A 19,943-nucleotide genomic window follows, 5' to 3' on the forward strand; every position below is an offset into this window, starting at 1 on the left:
CTCTCTCAACCCCCTCCCCAAATCTTTTTCTTGCCAGATGGCACAACGCAAAATACGCGATATCCTCGCTCAGGTGAAACAACAGCATCAGAAGGGGCAGAACAGCCAGACGCAAACACGGAGGAAATAGGAAGTTTCTTTACCCCGGGTGTGTGAAAGAGAAAACAAAAGAGAGAGAGAGAGAGAGAGAGAGAGAGAGAGAGAGAGAGAGGAAGTGATGGACGAACGGACGACATTGACAACGGATGAAACAAAGCCAAGCCGAAAGAGTGATGAGCTGTTGATGCAGAACCCTAAGAGTGGCTGGGAATCAGTTTACCGTAGGAGGGCATTAGTAACTTTCTTGTAGACGGGTGACTTAATGTCTCACGAGCCAAAGGCAGTGTGCGATTGGCTCCTCGGTCATGCTGTGTGTATATATAATATATATATATGTGTGTGTATGTGTGTTTATTCCTCAGGCATGCAGCACGTATGTATGTAAGGATGTATGTATGTATGTGTATGTATATTTATATATACACACATAAATATGGAGCGGGGAGGGGAATTGGATCGGGCAATAGAAAAGAAAAATCCTAATCGGATCCCATAGTCTGTTGCAGTCCAGTAGCTTGAGGGGGCGGGAGCGTCCTCCCATGCAGTTTGCTGTGCTTTTTACCAGACGAAGGGCAGAGCAAAGGCATGCAAATCACACCCCCTCTCCCCCCAATCAAAAACACTTTTAGGGATTTATTTGGGAAACTTAATCTGCCCTCAACATCCCCACGTCGAAAAACAAAACAAAAGCCACATTAGTTTTCCCAGTCAGTGGGAGAAGGAAAATGGAGTGGGACCAGATTCTCTAGGGTTATCCAACGAACCTTTCGACCTGTTTTTTGGATGACCCAAGTTCTGTTTGAGTTGGTGGTTGTGGAACTCTGTGAGGCCTGGTTGTCAGGGTTTTTTCTTCCTGCGGCGTGTGCCCAAATAACCGGAGCTGCCGAGTGTTTTGACCCGGGAGAAGACGCTTTGGCTGACCTTGCCGCCATCAGGAAAGCAGCCCGACTCCAAAGTCACTATGTTTTCTATCCCACAATTTCACCTTGCTTGGTCATGGCAGCTTTCATCTCTAGGTTTCTGGTGGCACTCGGCTCCATACCAGTTTCCAGAACTGAAAATTGCTCTTCAGGCCCCACTTGTCACTTTGCTGCGGCCCCGAGTTAAGACTCCCAGCAGGCTTCTGCAACCTGGCGCCCCCTATGTGTTGTTTTTTGGACTACACCTCCCACAACCACTGACCTTTGGCCATGCTGGCTAGGGCTGATGGGAAATGGAGGTGAAAACGTCTGAAGGGGGGCACCATGTGGGGAAGGATGTCTTGCAGGGTTGCACAAGTAGGCTGAGGGTTATCTGGACCCATGCGCCCTCAGCTTATGTATATCTGCCCTAAAAGTAAAACCAGCTCCCAACTTTTCATCCCAATGGCACACACATGTCGTTGAGAGGTTTCCTCAAAATATATTTTGAGCATAGAATTCTACCTACATATTAAGGTTTCCTCCACCCCTTCTTTCTTAGAAATTGTCAACCGATGGGGAGGGTTTGGTTCTCCTTCAATTGGCCACCACATAATCCCAGTTGTCCCAAAATCAAAGAGACGTAGGGAGGGAAAACAAGGCAATAACCCTGTCTTTTCAGAAGTCTCCCCCCTAGAAACCACACAATGGCTTGATTCAAACATTGATACCAAACCATGGTTTATAGTAGCAATAAAGGAAAAGCCACACGATGGTTTGAGCTTCCTGACATAGAGTGAAATGGTGGTTTAGAGTTCCTTATCTGTTTCCTGCTTCCGTTTCTTCTGTGCCAGGACCTCCAGAGCTGGAGAAAAGGTTGTAGCTATGTTCCAGCAATTCAGATAAATTACAAACATGATTTGTCAGGGCAGACAGTACAGTGGTACCATGGTTTACAACCATAATCCGTTCCGGAGGTCCGTTTGTAAACCAAAACAGGTTGTAACCCAAGGCACGCTTAGGCCAATGGGGCCTCCAAAATTTTTTTGTTCATAATAATAAATAAAAGGGTTGTAATCCAAAAAAAGGTTGCAACCCGGGACACGCACTTCCGGTTTTGACGTGTTTGTAATCCAAAACGTATGCAAACCGAGACATATACAAACCAAAGTACCACTGTATGTCAAACCAAAGTTGAGCTTCCTTAGACTACAACCCCTTAGTCGCTTACCTGGGAGTAAGCCCTATTAAACTCAGTGGGATTTCCTTCTGAGTAAACACATACAAGATTGTGCTGTTAACCATGTATTTGGTGTGGTATCTGAATTGAGCCAGCTTCCTTGAAAAGTCTCCCAATTTCCTTAATTAATTAAGGAAATAAGTGCATTCTTTCTCCCTCTCTCTCTCTCCCCCATGACCCAACTGCCCTGGGTATTTTCATTTGTTAAGACAGGGAAAGTATTGAAATAATTAGAAAATCGAGCAATGGGGAAGCATGTCAAGATCTTCCCCATTGATCTCCCCCATCCACCAAAGTCAGCAAATACTTAATTAGGAGTCCTGGTGGAATGAATTGCAAAACATCGCTGATAAAAGACAGAAATCATGGGAATGTGTCCCAGAAAATTAGAATACTCATGAAATATCAAGTCACCAGATTTAAATATATCCAGTTCAATTTTTTTAAAGAAGAAGCTATGGCTTGAACCCAGAGAAGCTTGCTGCAATTGCGGAAGCATCTCTTGATCTGACTCACTCAGCTTTTTCCTTTTTCTAAATTTTTTTTGCGGGGGGCAGATTTTTTATAAGAAACACCCAAACTTGGGGTTTTAGTGGTTTTGGTTTTTTTAAACGCGCCATCTGATTCTTATAAAAATCCAAGGTTGCAAACCAAATTTTAGTCATGAAGAGCAGATATGGCTGAGCAAGTTTTTATTTTTTGCTGAAAACGTATGAATTTTTTTTTAACCTAATCGTTAAAAAAGGCGGCTTTGTCTTTTTATTTTTGTTTTTAAGAAAGGTTATTTTATACTCCGGTGCCACTCTCTTGAATTTGTGGGTGTAAATTTTGATGTTTCAGTCCAGACCCACATCAAACTAAAATGAAATAAAACCCCATTTCCTGCTTCAAATGCGCACAATCCCCGTAATTCCAAGGGACACTTCAGGGTTTATGCTTCTGCCTGCAGTTGACATGCCTCTCACACTAGCCAGACACTCTCCAGAGAAAAATTGAGCATGCTTAAATCCTAATGAAATCACTGCAGCTTAAACCTATGCAGTGTTCTCTGGAATGTCCCTGCCTAGAGACTTTAAATGGATGTCAAGGTCTTTGCTATGGAGCAAAGCCGACTGCACTCCCCTGGGGAATAGCCACCCGCTCCCAGGTTCTGTTGAACAGAAGCTATAGTTGCCCCATCCCCCCACCTTGGTCACCTCTGGAAAATTACCTCCTGCTCTAGGGTAGACCTGTAGCCAGCTGGTGGCTTAAATGCACAGAAGCAGCCTTGGGTGGGGCGGCGAGAGGGTGTATTCACGGACCTGTCCCTGCTTAGGGGATTTGTGCCCCGGGGGGCACAGTGGAGACAAGCGGAGGTCACACAGAGACCACGTAGGGAATTCCTGCTTCTGCCCTTGATGGCCCAAACCCCAAAAAGGTCTTTTACAACCTATCAATGCTAGATCAATGGAGGGTGGTTGTTGTTTTTAAATACACACAGGTCCTTAGATTGCATGACACATGAGCCATAGCCTGGCTTTAAAACCACACCCTTGGGGTTGGGGTGGAACAGAAGAAAAGAAATTGGTTGACATGTTGGCGAAAATTTCTCAGGCCAGAATCCCATGATTTCAGGCACCCACCCAGTCTATGAGAATTAGATCCCCAAATCTTCTTTGGTTAATTCCAGAACAGGGTTTCAGAAGTTCCTCCCCATCGCAGTGTTGCGTTACTTGGAGAGGTCTCGGCCGGGGAGCTCCACCTGTTGATCGTCCAACTCTTATCACTTTTGGTATCACGTTGCCCTACTTTCAAGGAACCTCAGCGCTTAGTTATACCAAAAAGAAGGGAAAGATGTCTGCCCTGACCCTGAGAACCTGAAAGCCGAGTGTGTCAGGGCAAATGGCTTCCTCCTTGATCTTAACCCATATGTCTGAAATGGGTGACCCTGGGGACTTATACGGTGAAAACCTGTGCATACTCAGTGGTAAGCCCCATTTAGTTCAATGGGACTTGCTCCTAGATGTGCATGTGTAGGATAGCATTATCAAGGACCTTGAACCCCAGGTTTAAATTACCACCCGCCCCGGGTACTGCTGTAGGAAACAAACCAATGTGTCTGAATCCCGCTCCCAGGGAAATGGAGGAGTCCAGTATGAACAAAAAAACCCCATTATATTTGGATTTCGATCTGGGGGTTGGGAAGGGAGGGAAAACTGGGGGGGGGGGGTTAAAACTGAAACCAAAAGTAATGTTTTCTTGAGAATTGGAATGACTTAATTTTGGGAGGGGGGGAGGGAAAGATCTTTTCTGCCACAGGAATGTCGAACGTCTTTATGAGGCGATACCAAATATAGACATCAGAAGAATGTAAAGTGGTTACTGATCCCAGTCACTCTTACGCGAACTTTAAAAAGAAAGAGAGAGAAAAAATGTGTTATACAAATATGAATACAATGGATTTGTGAGTATCTGTGAAGGACAGGAAACTGCCGGCCCAGCAGCCAGATTACCGAACAAAGTTTTGTCTCTGTGTTCAGTCAGGCACTTGATGGGTTAAATCTCGCTGTTCCCCTGAAGAAAACCCACCCAATCCCCACAGTGCTCCAGAGAGCTTAAAACTCAGGTGAATCCAGTGCTAATTTTCCTGCCATATGGATTTGCAGCAGTATCATCCAAAGTATGCTTCTGGGTGTGTTTACATTCCCCTGTTAAGCTAAAAGACCTGCAGGCCTGACTCCCTGCTGTGTAGAATAAGCCCCGCCCACTCACTAGCTTATAAGAGGGCTTAACTCCAGGTCTGTGTGCATAGGATTGGGACCTACACAGGTTTATAGGCAAGTGAGTTCCACTCAAGTTCAGTTGCTCTTTCTTCCAAGTAAGTGTATATAGGATTTCCATTCTTGTGGCACACCCGATGTTGCTTAGTCTTAAAACAGCAGGGCGAGCTGCCAAGTCGCCTTTGCAGAGGCAACTGGGGAAGGCAATGTACCACTCTGCGTACAAATTAGCCCTTTCTTGCACATCTGGCATCCCCAGGGCAGTTCTGAGTAGTGAGCATGGGCAACAAAAATAACCCAGGAAGAATCATGTGTCCAGGGCAGAGAGCAAACTATATGACTTTCTCACATGGATGGAACACCATGCCCAAAGATCTCAATTCCATTCAGAGGCTGCTGCAATGGACCTTTCAATCCGAATGTGCAGATTCTGGGGAAATCAAGATTTCTGGGTTTTAAGCTCTCTCAATTTGGGAATCAAATTGCATAGAAATAATTGAGATTTAGTCTAGAGGCATATGTGACCTGATTTTTGAAGCTAACACTGTGATCTTAAGCCAAGCACATTGACATCAGCATGGGTTTAGGGTCATGCTGGATCAATTTTTGCCGTCCCTGAAAGAAGGGCAGAGAAAAAGAGTTCTGTGGGGCAAAGCAATCTTTGCATTGCAATGGACATCTATATTAGCAGAGACAAGACTTCTGTTCTAATTTGACTCGCTGGATGGCCAGGTTTAACCAATACCTTTGGGACTGGGCCTGTTTGTCCCGCCACAAAAGCCTTGAGATCCAGGTTTGTGTTGAGCAACAGCAGGCAAATCCAGTTCCAGTGTGTTTTCCACGTTCCTAATGCTCGACTGACAACTTTGAATTTTAGATTGAAGCGGCTGCATGGATCTTGCTGTTTACACTGAAGCAATTTCTGTCCTTTTTCATGCCTTCCAACAAAGAGACGTGTGCAGGAAGGTCAGGCATTGCTGTGTGTTTTAAGGGAAAAGGACGGGGAAAATAGGAAAAAAAGAAAAATGAGAGGAAAATGTGGAGGGAAAAAAGCTACCTCAAGGTATGAAGTTACCTCAGCAATTGTTTTGTTTTTGGGCTTGCTGATATTTTATATAAAAGCTGATAGTCTTGAATATTTTATTTTTTTAATGAAAAGAGAAGTTAAGTTTCATAATTTCTTATGAGCCAGAAGTTGTTATGCAGGTCGGCAGTGTTATGAGCTCTCTATGGAGAACGACAGAGACTTCAGACGTAGCGGAAAAGATGGCAGATCTCTCTCCACCCCTAAAAACGACAGTTCGGTCTTTGCCTTACTCCGAGAATCAAATAGCCCCTCAAAAATATGGCTGGTTTAGGATCTGCACCTTTTGATTACAGTGTCCAAATCGTTACAATTTGTGTGATTAGACGCCACCCTCAAAAAGGCATATGTAAGAAAAACAAACACCAAACTGCAGTCTAGAGTCTGGTCCTGATTTAAATTCTCTTAATTTGAATGTTGGGGTGAGTTTACTTGATCAATGTGTAGGTGGTTGTAGCTCTGTGGTTGGTTGCTTGGATTAAAGTTCAGGCCTGTTTATTGTCTCCGGATTTGGATATCAATGGTTTTTGCTGTTTGGCCTGCAAAAGGTGGGATTTCTCAGCCATGCTTTCCATCAGTAGGTGTTGCTGCTTGCACAGATAATGGCATTCTAGCAATAAAATGCAAAGAGAAGTCACTTGAAAACAGCTGGTCCATGGTTGATTGTCTAGGCTAGGGAGATGGTAGCTTCCCCAGCCTCATGGACCAGCTTGTAATTTATACAAGTGACCAGGTGAGGAAACCACCAGAGACACCACACAACTGAGGGTCTTTGGTTGCATAAACTCAACCTTCACTGCAGCAAAACCAGAGAAATCAAAATGGAGGTTTGAGTTAGTCGAGGATTTGGAGGCTGATGATGATCAAGAAGCTATGCAGATCAGGAACAAAACTTAAGAATCAGAACCCAACTCTTGCTCTTGACCTTGTAGACATGTGACCCTCTTTTCCGCTATGGTGCTGTGACATATTTTACAAAGATTACCTCAGTTTTACTGAGGAGAAGCAGGCCGTTATTTTTTTTAAGAAAAGAAAAAGAAATGGGAGCCAATTTTCGGTGTGGTTTTTGTACCTTCTCAAGGATGAAAAGCGCAACCCCAACTGACGTTATTTGAAAAGGTTTGTGGAGGGTGTTTTTTTTTAAAGGAAGTTGCGCTTGCTACTCTCCATTGCACTTGGAGCAGAAAGCCCTCTGAATGTGTAATTTTCATCTGTTGTAAATGAATTCATGAGAGGCCAGCTTGACACAGATACTTCTACCCAGAGGCTCTTTTACTCACATATAAACTGGGAATTCTGGGTTTTTGAGGGTTGCTGTATTGGGCTGCTCAATGTATCTTTGCTCTTTTAAAAAAAAGTAACTACCCTTTTCTGTAGAGATTATAGAGACTGAGAAGAACAGCTCCCAAATTTCCCAGCTTCTAGAATAATCAAGTAGTATCAGATTTTCCTTTCGACAACACGTACAGCTAACCATATGGCTCTCTAATCTGCTTTTTTGACTGGAAAACTTTGATGTTAGCCCATGATCAATGTTATGGGGTGGGGTGGGTTTCTTTTTCTTTTTCTTTTTTCTTTTGGCCCCTTTTATCAGCTTAGGAAAATTGCAAGATGCTTTCTTGTTAGGAAAGGAAACCAGGAATGGTTTATAAAATTAGGAAGGGGGGAGGGGGAGGGGGAGAGTATTGTTTCAAATGCATCTTATCTATTCAGGGGCATTGCTAGATCCTTAAAAAATACTTGGGCCATGCCACAAATTTGCATATGCTTAAATACGTAGCGATGCAAATTCAGGCCAACTTTTCAGACTGTAAGCAAAGAAAGGCGCTTTTAAAAGTTTTTAAAAGGAGGTGGGAGGGGCAGGGAATCTGGGGTGTTTTGCAAAAGACTGGGGCAGAGGGGCCCCTCGGTCGCCCCCAATATCACCCCTGCATCTGTTCTTTTCCCTACAGAAAGTGGGTGGGTGGTAGGTAAATCACTTTCCTTCTTTTAAAACATAAATCTCTCACTTCTCTGCTTTTAATACAGACTTGCATAGACCAGTTTTTAATGATTATTATTCAGACATCAGCCATGACAAATAAAGTGGGTGTTTTGTTTGTCAACAGCAAGCAATTTTGGGTATTTGGTTCAAATTGCAATCTTAGGAGAGGTGGGGGGACACACACTCCCACCCCTTTCCCAACACTCTTAGAATCAAATTGTTGCTGTGTGCAGTTTTTTAAAAGTTCTAGACAAAATGGATAAATGTTTGTTCTGGGTGGGGTGGTTGCCATTTTCCAAATAGGCATAGAATTCACCATAAGAACCAGACAACTTTTTGGTGTTCAAATCATTGGCAATGCAGAGATCCTGTAAACTTCCATGATAGTTTTAACAGGCCGTGATTGGAAGATGGGAGCTTCTGTACGCATTGGGGCAGGGAGGGGCACTGGGTCTGTTTTTAACTATCAAATGTAGATGATGACTAGATATTGCAGTGACAAGAGTTCTGTACAAAGCTGGTAAAATGTTAAGGTTTTTGCTTTCAGTAATTTGTTGCTTTTTTGTGGTTGTTCATGCACAGCCATTGGAGTCCGGTCGCACTATGTCATGCCACTAAGGCTTGCTATTTTTTTCCGCCACCAAATTGTGAGTTTTGCACAGAGTTTTGCCTCTCTTTCTTTAATGTCCACATTTGTCGTTTGGATTGCCTCAAACGCTTTTGAAATTTTTGTTCAATGACTTACAGCTCCCAGTTTTACAGCATCTGGGAAACAGAATCCACCGCAAATTTCTAAGATACTAGGACTGTGTTCGTGGCTTCAGTTGAGATGAGAATTTGACATTGGACCTGGCGCCTATTTGCTGTTTCGATCTGCCTGTTCCTGCCCTTCTTCCCCCAGGACCTCAAGTTGATTCCTTCCTCCTGCTACAATCATTTTTAATTTCAAAAATGGGGCTGAGATGACCGTAACTGGGTACTGAGGGCTTTGAGTTCTCCCCCAAAGTACTAACTCCAGCTTTACCTCAAACTCTGATTGGTAAACAGCCAGGAAAGTGCTGAAAAATCCCACTGGCTTCTCTTAAAAATAAAATTAAAAAATGTTTGAACAAGCTTTCTGACAGAAAGAGTGCTGGGAATATAGGACCCCTCAGCCATTTCCCACCCATTGTCAAAAGTTAAATATGGGTTTAACATGATTGTGTAACGTGAGTAGCTTGGGAAACCACTTTTATTTTGGGTTATTTGTTTCTTTCTAACCATCGAGCAGTCTGAAAATGGCTCGGAGACAGTATACAGAAAATCTGTAACACGTTTTCTGTGTGGCAAAAGCCTACTTGGCAAGCCAAGGAAAAGTGACTCCTTTCCAAAAGGGATGGAATGAAAAATTATTTTTGCTGGTTACGTTAATACCTCAGCCTATCACTGTGAGCTTAACCTGGAAAGCTAGGTGCATTGGGACTCCACAAGAGCATGGTTTGACCCGTTCGCTGCCATTTTAATTATAGTTTAGTGTGCATCCTATTTTGCCCCAAGAGTGAGGGTGAAGCCATCCCCTGCTTGCTGAGTGCTGCTATGCATCTTGGCTTTTATCTTCACATCATCCCAGAGAACAGGAAGCAGGGTATTTAGTATGCTGAAGTCCTTCTGAACTTGATAGGAAGCAAGTATATTTTCAAAGTCCGATGGGCATAATCAACAAAGCCTTAAGATAACAGGAAATGTCATCTTTAGCGCAACACAACTGCAAATCCAAGCCAACGTAACTGTCATGGTTCCCTCTTCCAGCCCATTGCGCCCTGGGAAGTCTAGTTATTTGAGGAGCCTAGAGATCTCTTAATCAAAGAGCTCTCAGCTCCACCAGAAAACGTTGGAGATGAGGACAATTCTTTTAAACAGGCACAGAACCCTTCAGTTTGTTAACAGATGCTGAGCATTGATAGGAGACCCTTCTAAGACCCCAATTCCCAGAGTGGTTTAACACTCAACCTCTTTTCCCTGGGAACTCTGGGAATTGTAGGTTTGTGAAGAGTGTCAGGGTCTCCTAACAATGTTCAGCACCCTTAACAAACTACAGTTCTTGAAACATAGTGTGGATGAAGCCTTTCATATCTTCATCCAGCCTTGTGCAAATTAAGCTGGTATAAATACCTCACTCAGGCTGTGTTATGGGGAACTTGGAGGGCTCAGAAGAGGCCGAAAAGATTTCCCAAGGGACGGCTTGATTGCTAATACCCACCTTACCTTGCACTGAGGTGGGGGGACCTGTGTTCTAAGATGCGCTCTCCGTTTAATGTGGGGCATTAATGCGGTCGTGCCTAGCAAGTATCCCCCACAAATCTAATGTGCACCCGCTAGAATGTGCCCCAGCATCCTCGGCAATGTGATGGGGTTCGGTGTCAGGCATGCCAGGATTGCTTGGCAAACTCAGACCTGTTCAGGCACCCTAGCCTTTGCACAATGGTGGGAGAATATCCTTACTGGCCCATCTCCCTCTGCCATATGCCCACCAGCTACAGGGAGGGACCGATTGAGAAAGAACGAGCCTCCTCTTTCTAGAATTTGACATAAATGGAATTCATTGGCAAGCTGGTTTGGTTGTTCCTTACCTTTAAAGGCCTGCTGGAGAGGAGAAACGGGACGGTGGAGAAACTTAAAAGACTTCAGGGGCATAAAAGACTTAGGGGCGATCAGGGCAGGGCAGGGCAGGGCAGGGCAAGGAGCTGTGAAAAGCAAATAACCCTATGACCATTGGAACTTCCATCCAGGCTTATTCGGGTGGTTGTTTTTAAAGCATGCATTTAAGCAGTGCCAGGAGGCCTGGAAACCTTAACGTGAGTGTCCTTCCAGATTCTTAGCGAATATGTGGAATATCCACAGCCTACACTACAGTTAATATTAGGTTGGGGTTTCCATGTGGAGTTCTAAAGGTAGCGGGGTGCAGTGGAACTCTTAACGGCTAATATGTTTTGGAAAATTGACTTTGTGCTCACACTTTGGTTCTCTTAGGACCAAATCTGGAATGTTTTTAAATGGAATCTGGTCCACGGGCCAGATTACTTCCTTCTTCTTTTTTCATTTTTTTTTTTCATATGCCTTCTGAAGATTTCTCAAGGTATCCCGAGTCTTAGGTCACCCAGAAGTACCAGCATATCCCAAAACGGTTGCTTAACTTGCTTTAGAATTAAAAAACAAGGCTTTGGAAGCCGGACTCGTAGCCGTGAAGAGGATTTCGACTCAGGAGGTCATAATGATCCCAGAGTCATACATCTGACCTGGCTTTTTTCTTTTTGAAAGATGGGAACAAAACAAGGTCTTTCTTTTTTAAAAGATGTGTGCCAGATATGAATTTGGCTTTTCAAAAAGTTTTTTGAAATCGAAGAGGCTCTCTCATAACTTTATTACTTGGAGGATACACAGGTGTTAATAGCTATGAAATTTACACATGCATATACTACCTCAAAGTTCACAGTAAGATACAAATTCTAGAAGAGTGTGTGTGTGTGTGTGTGTGTGTGTGTGTGTGTGTGAGAGAGAGAGAGAGAGAGAGAGAGAGAGAGAGAGAATTATCCACACTCTGAGGCTGCTTCCCTACATAAGCCTTGAAGAAGATGGAAAAAAAGAATCCTAGGATCGTCTGGCTGCCACCATTTCCCCTTAAACTGGGACAGCTACCTCAAGGAAGAGTAGTAAAGATAACTTATGCAGTGGAATGGTGGCTTCTCTTAATTTTTGCCATAGCTGCACCGCAAACTCTTACCCTTCGTTTTAGTTCTGGTGCAGTGGGATCCAGTAAAACTGGCTTAGTGGCACTGTCTGGCCAAAATACAGCAGGGGCCCAAATCTCACAAACATGTTACCTGTGAATTCTGCTCTCTCTCTTGAGAACTTTGTAAGTTCTGCAACAAGGAAACTCCTGTGGTGCAAGCCGAAACTCCAGTTTTTCCGACCGAGATGTGTTATTCTGAAAATCGGCAACGTTAGCCATAGCTGCTCAGAGATTACCTTCCACTTAATCTTGTGGCAGCTGGCATTGCTTGGCATGGATTTGAGGGGCAGGGTATATAGAAATATAGGAAGCTGCCTTATACCAAGTAAGGACAATGGTTCATCTAGGTCAGGGTTGTGGGCAAGAGTCTTGCCTGGAGATGCCAGAGATTAAACCTGGTGCTTCCTGTATGCAAGACATCCTGGGACATGGGCTTCAAATTTTAAGGACCTGTGCCTTTGTTCTGTCCTTTCCGTGAGTCTCAAACTTGGGTCTTGAGCTGGTTTTGGACTACAACTCCCATCATCCCCAGCTCGCAGATCCGGTGGTCAGGGATGATGGGAATTGTAGTCCAAAAACAGCTGGCGACCCAAGCTTGGAAAACACTGCTCTCTAGACCATAATAGACCTCTCTTATTTCACAGTTGAATTGATTCACATGCCAGAAGCACATGCAAGCATGATTTCTTGTCGCTTTTCATTCAAAGGCTCTTAAGTCTGTGAAGTCTGTTATGTAGTTCAGTTACAACATCAGAGCGAATAAGCTTTGCAGGTGGCATTTCCAAGCCATGTGCTATGATAATGTTAATAAACAGACACACCCCATCCAGCCTCCTATTTGAATAGGAGAGTTTTTCTAATATCTTCAAGAAGCGACAAGCTGGATCCTGCTGCACCAAACCTGGAGAAGAGAGGGAAGAAGCCATTACCCCTTTATCTGTAGCTCCCCCCCCCCCCCAGAAGAACTCGGAAACATGAAGACATTACAGATCTTGACTTAAGTTCCTTGGGGAGACAGCTTGAAAATGCCTAGGGGGCAGTGTGTTGGTGCATCCTGCTTTTCAGCCCAGGAACAACAACTGAAAATGCAAACAACGAATTTTAGTAAACAGGCTGGATAGCTTAGTCCAAGGCTGGAATTTTCTGTAATCAGGCCACATTGGATGAGAGGGATCATCTACCAGCAGCTGCATGGAAGGTCCGTTCAGATGAAAGAGTTTGACTTGCACACAGCCAGCTGAGAATTGACCCAGGAGTTCTTCTGTAGTTGTTCTATACTGAACAGAACTGGGGGGAGGCAAGACGTTGTTCGGCCATGTCTAGTGAAAGCAGGGAAGATTCAGATAAGGTGGATGTAGGCCATATTTTACTCATCAGTAGCTTAAATCACTGTGTGCATGTGGAGCCACAAGCTGACCATTCAAGTGACGTTTTAGCAAGCATCCGTAGTAAGAATGAATGCAAGTGGTGTCTCTTATGTGGGAGAGTACAAAAACAAACCAACCCCGCAGCATTCAGCTTAAACATGTTGGAAGCTGATTGTAAGAATCTGCAAAGGGTGAGAATCACTTGCCTTCTAATAGGCGAAATACAATGGTACATCACCATTTGTTCCGTTCACAGCCTGGCTTAAATTTTGGCTGCACAACCCTCTTGAAAGTAATAATAATAATAATAATAATACAGTGTTAGTCTTCTCACTCCTTTAAATCTGTATTTGAATCCTGCATCTTTGTCATCGGTTACAGAATCTTTTTACACGTTTGATTTTTTGAAAGCTAAATTATCTCCCTTGGTTTGCGGTTGGGTGTACAGGCAAAAGAGGGCAGCCGTGTCAGGCAAGGATTGATTTGATACAAGTGGCATTCAAAACACGAAGTGCATCTAGCTGGAATGGCAGTGACGGTAAACTAAGTATTAGCTATGGGGAGAGTGTCAGAGAGAAGGTGGTAAGATTCCTGTCACTGGTCCCTGCCTACAATATATAGCATTCCCCCCGCCCGCCCCAAAGAAGGCGTGTGCTTTTTGATGGAATGACTGGTTTACAAAATTTTCAGGGAAACTGACATCTTTTGGGCATTTTGTTGCCTACATACAAGATAACACCCATTTGGCGCAGGTGTCTGATTTAAATTGTAAGCAACTATCAGATATCCTGAAGCGGCGGGGGGACGGGGAGGGACCCACTTATTCCTTCAAAATACCCTTATGCTGAATATAATAAGCTGGCCTAGCTTTATCTGCCTCCTAAGGGTGGTGCAATGGCCAAACAGAGCAGGTCATGAACAATACCTTCCGCTTCTTTGATTCTGTAATCACAGAGGGAATACAGAATTAATTTCCTGGCTGTGCCTATAGAAATGGAACCCTCTCGACCAGGATTTAGCTGTCCGGAAATCTAAACAGTTGCCCTGTTCTAGAGTGGCAGAATCAAAGAGTGCCTAATATGTAGGGTGGAGTATTTGAGGTTGTGTGTGCATTTTTAGTTGGCGGTGTGAGCACCGCGCTCACTCACTGAACACCGACAGCACCCTTTTTAGATTTAAAATCCTACTTGCACCTGTGGATGCCGTTAGCCAGATCAGGGTTCCAAAAAGCAGAAACTTGGCTGGACCAGCTTGAGTCTAGCCCTAGCACCCCTGCTTTAAAACAGCGGTGCCTGCGTAATAAAAGAGTTCTGTAGGACTCGAAAGCTCACTTCTAGCCTTTCAAATGCCTGCCCTGGTCCAGCATTACTCCAGCAAATAGGGAACCTAAGTCACGGCTTCCTTAAATCTGACACTCTCCCTTTTAATCAGGGTCATTCCGGGCACTGCATGTTCATGATGGAAGAGGGAAAAGACCCCCCAGCACCAGCCCGTGCCTTGGCTTAGTTCAGGTTAGGTGCCGCCACCTCCCCACGCCTCTCAGCCAGCGTTATCAAGCAGCACCCCGAAGTGCCTGTTTGAGCTGCATGTCATGCCATCCTAAAGGGCATGATGACCATATATACATATAATATGAATGAATATAACCAATTCATGTTTGTTTATCTACCTCTTAGCACCAATAGATTAAAAAAAAATAAAAGTAAATAGGGTAGTGGATAATACAACATGCTGTGTAGTGTAGGGAGAAAAATACTTCTGTTTTTTTTCCAAAGAAATAATTGTTCTGCTTAATAAATAAATAAATGAACTAGAAATGACGGGCGCTCTCTGCATTTTAAAGCAGACTTGGGGGGATTTGTAGAGGGCTGTGGAATGATGGGCTAGAGGCAAGGTGTGCCTGCAGGTTAAAGATGCTTGGTGCGGCTGATGTGTTTCCGCAACGGGCGCATCGCAGAGCAAGCCGCAGTCTTGATTCCTGCTACGGAATCACTGGGACAAGTCGCTGGCCCCGATCCAAAGAACAACGGGGGCAGGTTGTGGGGTGTGTTTAAACTGTGTGTGTATGCACGCCCAGGAACATCAGGAGTGAGCAGAGTAGGCACATACAGGAAACCACCAAATCTGTGGCTTCTACAGGTTAGATTGCGTTTATTGCTGGGACAGAGAATCTCGGCTGCTCGAGCATCCATCTGTAAAATGGTGGCAAAATAATCCCTTGCCGCTTTGCTGTGAGGGAGGGTAAAGGCAACAGAGACTGGGAAGCAGTTTTTCTATTGAGAAGCTAATTCACAGCCACAAGCTATTTTGACAACAATGCTCTCAGGGCAGCTGCTGGTGTTCCACCAAGGCTGCATTGCCCAACTCTCCTCTACAAGCCGATTAACCCTGGTTTTTAAAGTGTGTGTTAGTTTGTAAGAGCCCCGCAACCTCAACTGTTTCGTCCCCCCTTTTATGACTTTGTTTTAAATGCACCACCTGATTACTCGTTTCTCCTCTTTCCTAACAAAACCCCATCGTAAGTCCCCACTCCCATTTTCTTTCCACGGTCTTGGCGTAAGCGCTGACAAGAGTTGAGACAGCTATCCAGCAGTGATTGATTGAATTGTGCCTTAGATCCACAAGTGCATAGTCTTTTGCAAATCTTTTCCTCGTTTGAGGGTACTGAACACACACACACACACACACACACACACACACACACACACACCAACAACAACCTCACTAGATCTGTGTCAATGGTTAATTGAAATAACTTGAACTGGGGGGGGGGGGTAGGAAGGACCCGTAAGAATTGTTTTGTTGGATGAGAGTCCATAAGTCCAGCTTTAGGCTAGCAGTCTTGATTCCAACAGTAACAACTTAGATGGCTCTGGGAAGATCAGAGTGAGAAATGACAGTCATTTTCTAGCCACCTCTTGTTTTGCCACCAGCATCAGAAATACTGCCTCTGAACATGGAAGGGTTAGTTTAGTTAACCTGGTGAATGTCTCTAATCTTTCTCTGAAGCCATCTCAGGTGTGAAAAAAAGCAACAGCAAGAAGTTTACATCTTTCAGTTACTTTGTTGGAGACCTTGTATTAAAGCTATTTGGCTACTTGGGTGTAGGTCCCAATTCCTTCAGAGCAATCGGTTGTTAAAACGATTTTATGACAAGTCACATGTATATGCAACGAGGTTATGTGAATTTTTTTGGGGGGGGGGATCTGTTTGCCGTACAATATTATAAGGACATGTAAAAAAACAACAACAACAGCGTCCACTGTTTTCTCTTTTTTATTCTAAGCCATTGAAATCATCACAAATTCAGACTAAATCTGAAAGGCTGTGCTCTTAACAATTGTTTTCCTCCCTTTTGGTCAACTGTATTAAAAAAAAAAAGTTGTTTTTTTTTTAAAAAAAATCTTTTCTCTCTTTCAATTCCCCTTTCTGTTCTTAGACTCCTTGTCTATTGCATGAGGCAGGTTAGTTGGCTCACATCCAAAGTTGCGACCACAGATGGACTGCGAGCTCCATTTTTACTTCCAGCTTGGTTATTGCCACAAACTGCTTTACTCCACTGTTTCATTTTTTTTAATAAAACGGAAAAAAATCATATTTTAATTTGTGCCCTGATTTAATATTCAAATCATTATTAATGGTGCTTTTCATGTGCTTTCATCCTTACAACATCCCTGTAAGGTAGGGTGGGGGAACTTTTCTAGACCAGGGGCATCTCTGAGCATACATTCCCTGAGCTTGATGGGGAACCGCAACCGACAAACCATGGCTGCATGCAAAATGCCTAGCCCAATTGAGCAGCTACAACCCTACGTGATTAGAGCCAGTAAATCGCTTTGGGAATAGGAAGTAAAGTTCTGACTTCAATATTCCTCTTCCCCATGCAAAAAAAAAAGTTGACCAGGGTATTATCACTGACCACCTCTGACTAGGGCTACAGTTCCATTGGCTGATCTTTTCAACTATGGTACAGTTGAGTCTGTTCCAATCACCCCATAAAAGGTATGCCTCTCTTTTTTTGTAGGGTTAGAACATTTCAGACAAAGCATCCCAAAGACCATTCTTGGGAGCAAGTCTGCAAATAGAAGATTGTTCGGGACCAGCATCCCTCGTTCCAGGCCTGCTGCAGGAAGGGAAGTCCCAATCGCCTTGCACAGGAAGGGAATAATATGAGACAGCTCAGTAATATTTCTAAAGGCTCTGGAGTCAGGAGGGCGTCTCCAAGTTGGGCCTTCTCACCACCCCTTTCAAGGCAGTGAGCAAAACTCCTGTAATGAGGCATTAACCACTCCCTGCACCCACTGAGTCAATCCCTTCCTACTAGATTTTATCACCCATGATGGGCTGAGCTCAAGAGGGAATGCACTCAGCTCATGGCCAGTCCATGCCATCATCCCTTGCAATTGGTCCCCCAACAGTGCTGCTCGTGGGATCTCCCAACAGACCGGGACTAACTGGCATTAGTGAGTTTTTTGCCCTCAAAAGTGCCTTAGAGATTTTTCACAGTAGGCCACTGAGTGGTCCATTGCAAATGAAGAGGTACCAACCAATTTAACAGCCTCTAGACAGCTCAGTTGAGCGATTCACTCAGGAAGCAACAGGGGGCTGAGATACATATATGCTCTTTGCCACAGGCACATGAAATGTCAGGCTGTGTACTTGCACCTCTATGTGGTCGGATTCAAGCCACGACTTCTACCACCTGCACTCCAGTTGTTGTCCAGCTTGCTTCATTGCCCAGAGGGCCTCAGAAAACCACAAATTCCTGAACTACTTGTGGTCAGACAGGGAGCTTTGGAGTGATTGTGCCGATGGCCTTATCTCCATCTCAGTGTTCCACTGTGAAACGAGGGCCTTGACGGGAGCACCAGTCATACTGCCTGGAAAATTCCCCCAAAGCATTCAGGAATACCTCTGACTCAATCTGTCTCCAACTTAACTGGTCCCCCAGCTCTGGGGGGTGGGGGCAAATCACAGCCAGGCCAGTCCACAACAGAAAGCGATCTGCCCATGTGAAAATAGGGTGATGGCTGCCCACTCACCAGATCCTTGCCAGTCCCCTATGTGGCAAAAACAGACCCAGGGTATATAACCTGCAGCATATGTCAGGTGCAAGTTGTACTGAAACAGCTCCATGGTTGCCATGGAAAGCCATGAAGTCCAGAACCAACACCAAACCAGAGATTGGCCTCGAGAGCAAGGTGGTTGGGCAGCAGGATCGTGCAGATAAGATCCCTGTTGTGCCAGACACCAAAGACAAACGTTCACATTGAGTTCCCTGAGGGACTGGCCTCGTGTTGGGAATGACAGGACTTCTGGATGACAGCTGTGTGCCGCCTTGTCCCTCTGACCTTGACTGATACTGCACAAAATACCCAGGTGGACAAAGCTGGGTAGGGTCAGCCGCCGCTAACTGCTTGCCCTCCTGGTTCTCTGTAACATGCACCAGGTAGACCATTCTCAGCCATGATCAGAGCATGGCTGACAGTTGTTCTTTTGTGGACTCACCTGGTGTTAGCCAATAGTGTCACCAGGTCAGCATAGGTACTAAAGTCTACTGAACAGCTGAACAGGGACAAGCAACATCAAGAGTCTGGCTTCCCACTCTCCTGTGACGATGTCGCCTAATGCCCTTTCCATAGCCCTCTTCCCCAAGACCACTGGATCTTCCCTACCTGTTCCCTCTGACCCAGACTTGTCTTTTGTTTGCTGTGCTTGGTTTTCTCCACTCCCAACGCAACTGCTCAACTCCACCAAAGGAGAACCGAAGCTCTTCCCACCCTCTCCGGTTAGGAGTTACGGGAAGGACAAAATAATAGTATCCTACTCTGTGGGAGGATACTGTGCCCCAAGTGCAAGTGAACAACTGCCCGGTGAAAAGTGCAAAAGGGTCTAACCACCTCAAAGTTCACTCCAAACTAGCTCCTTACCCCTCCTTAGCCAAGAACCTTCCCACTTGCACCAGGGGCTTGATTGTCACTCAGAACCCATATGCAGCTTCAAACTCCATTCCACCTTCTATCATTAAGGCTGTCTATCACAAAAATGTACCACGGGCTCTTGTTCCTGCCCCATGTCTCCCCAAAGGAGTGGTTCCCTTTGGTGTCTCCCCTTTGGGGTTGTCCCCACTGGAGTCGGCCCACAGCTGACTCCCTTTTTTAATCTCTTTCAACCCAGTTAGCTGATAATTATGCTCTGAGGATCAGGGGCTTGCACTCACTCCCTTCAACACAGCCTCCTCCTGTTGCATAAAAAAGATCAGAAAAAGCAACCTGAAATAAAAAACAGAGTGGAAAGGAAAGATGGGTCAGCATTCACAGGTTTGCTTCATGGTTTTAGCTGGCTTTAAAAACAGCCAGGGTTAAAGTCCGTAGAGAAATTAAATTCCACTTTAGCACAGCACACAACTTCCATATACTGTCTTTAACACAGAGCAGATAACAAAAATGGCCGCCGTTTCACCACACAGGTGTTTCAGTGAAAGAAGAGTGTGTTTGTGGAGATCCATGGCACTTTATGCGTCGAGAGATGATGTGCATCCGCCATAGCGCTTTCTGTGTCCTATGGTGTGAATCTCTGGTGTGAAGGATCATCTCACCAGGAGTGAATAAAGCAACAGGTTTGTGAATTACTTTGCACCAGGAGGACATGGGGAAGAAATGGATGCTGGTGTTGGATGGGGTTCTTGCGCATGAGGCTTATACCAGGTGCCACTGGTGTGTGTGGAGGTTAATACCAGCAG

General features: G+C 44.7%; 2 protein-coding genes and 1 long non-coding RNA gene across 4 annotated transcripts in view; 2 read left to right on the top strand and 1 right to left on the bottom strand.

The window, feature by feature from the left end:
• The window catches only part of IGF2BP1 (insulin like growth factor 2 mRNA binding protein 1), a 70,193-nt gene extending 62,089 nt beyond the window's left edge, over nucleotides 1-8,104 (top strand). For both annotated transcript variants that reach the window (XM_083709453.1, XM_083709452.1), the window contains exons 15-16: nucleotides 38-5,758; nucleotides 5,791-8,104. In XM_083709453.1, coding sequence (XP_083565579.1) covers nucleotides 38-130 — 93 coding nt within the window. In that variant the 3' untranslated portion in view covers nucleotides 131-5,758; nucleotides 5,791-8,104. The remainder of the gene's footprint in view (nucleotides 1-37; nucleotides 5,759-5,790) is intronic.
• Nucleotides 8,105-12,257: 4,153 nt separating this feature from the next.
• LOC310830277 lies at nucleotides 12,258-16,798 on the top strand. Its single transcript, XR_014557524.1, has 2 exons — nucleotides 12,258-15,942; nucleotides 15,980-16,798. It is a non-coding gene; the product is annotated as an uncharacterized lncRNA (long non-coding RNA).
• Nucleotides 16,603-19,943, bottom strand: part of B4GALNT2 (beta-1,4-N-acetyl-galactosaminyltransferase 2 (SID blood group)) — a 34,305-nt gene continuing 30,964 nt past the window's right edge. The window contains exon 12 of the mRNA XM_083709528.1: nucleotides 16,603-19,713. The gene's annotated coding sequence lies outside the window, so the exon portion shown is untranslated. The remainder of the gene's footprint in view (nucleotides 19,714-19,943) is intronic.

The sequence above is a fragment of the Podarcis gaigeae genome, assembly GCF_964106915.1.
Source record: "Podarcis gaigeae genome assembly, chromosome: 13".
Classification (NCBI taxonomy): Eukaryota; Metazoa; Chordata; class Lepidosauria; order Squamata; family Lacertidae; genus Podarcis; species Podarcis gaigeae.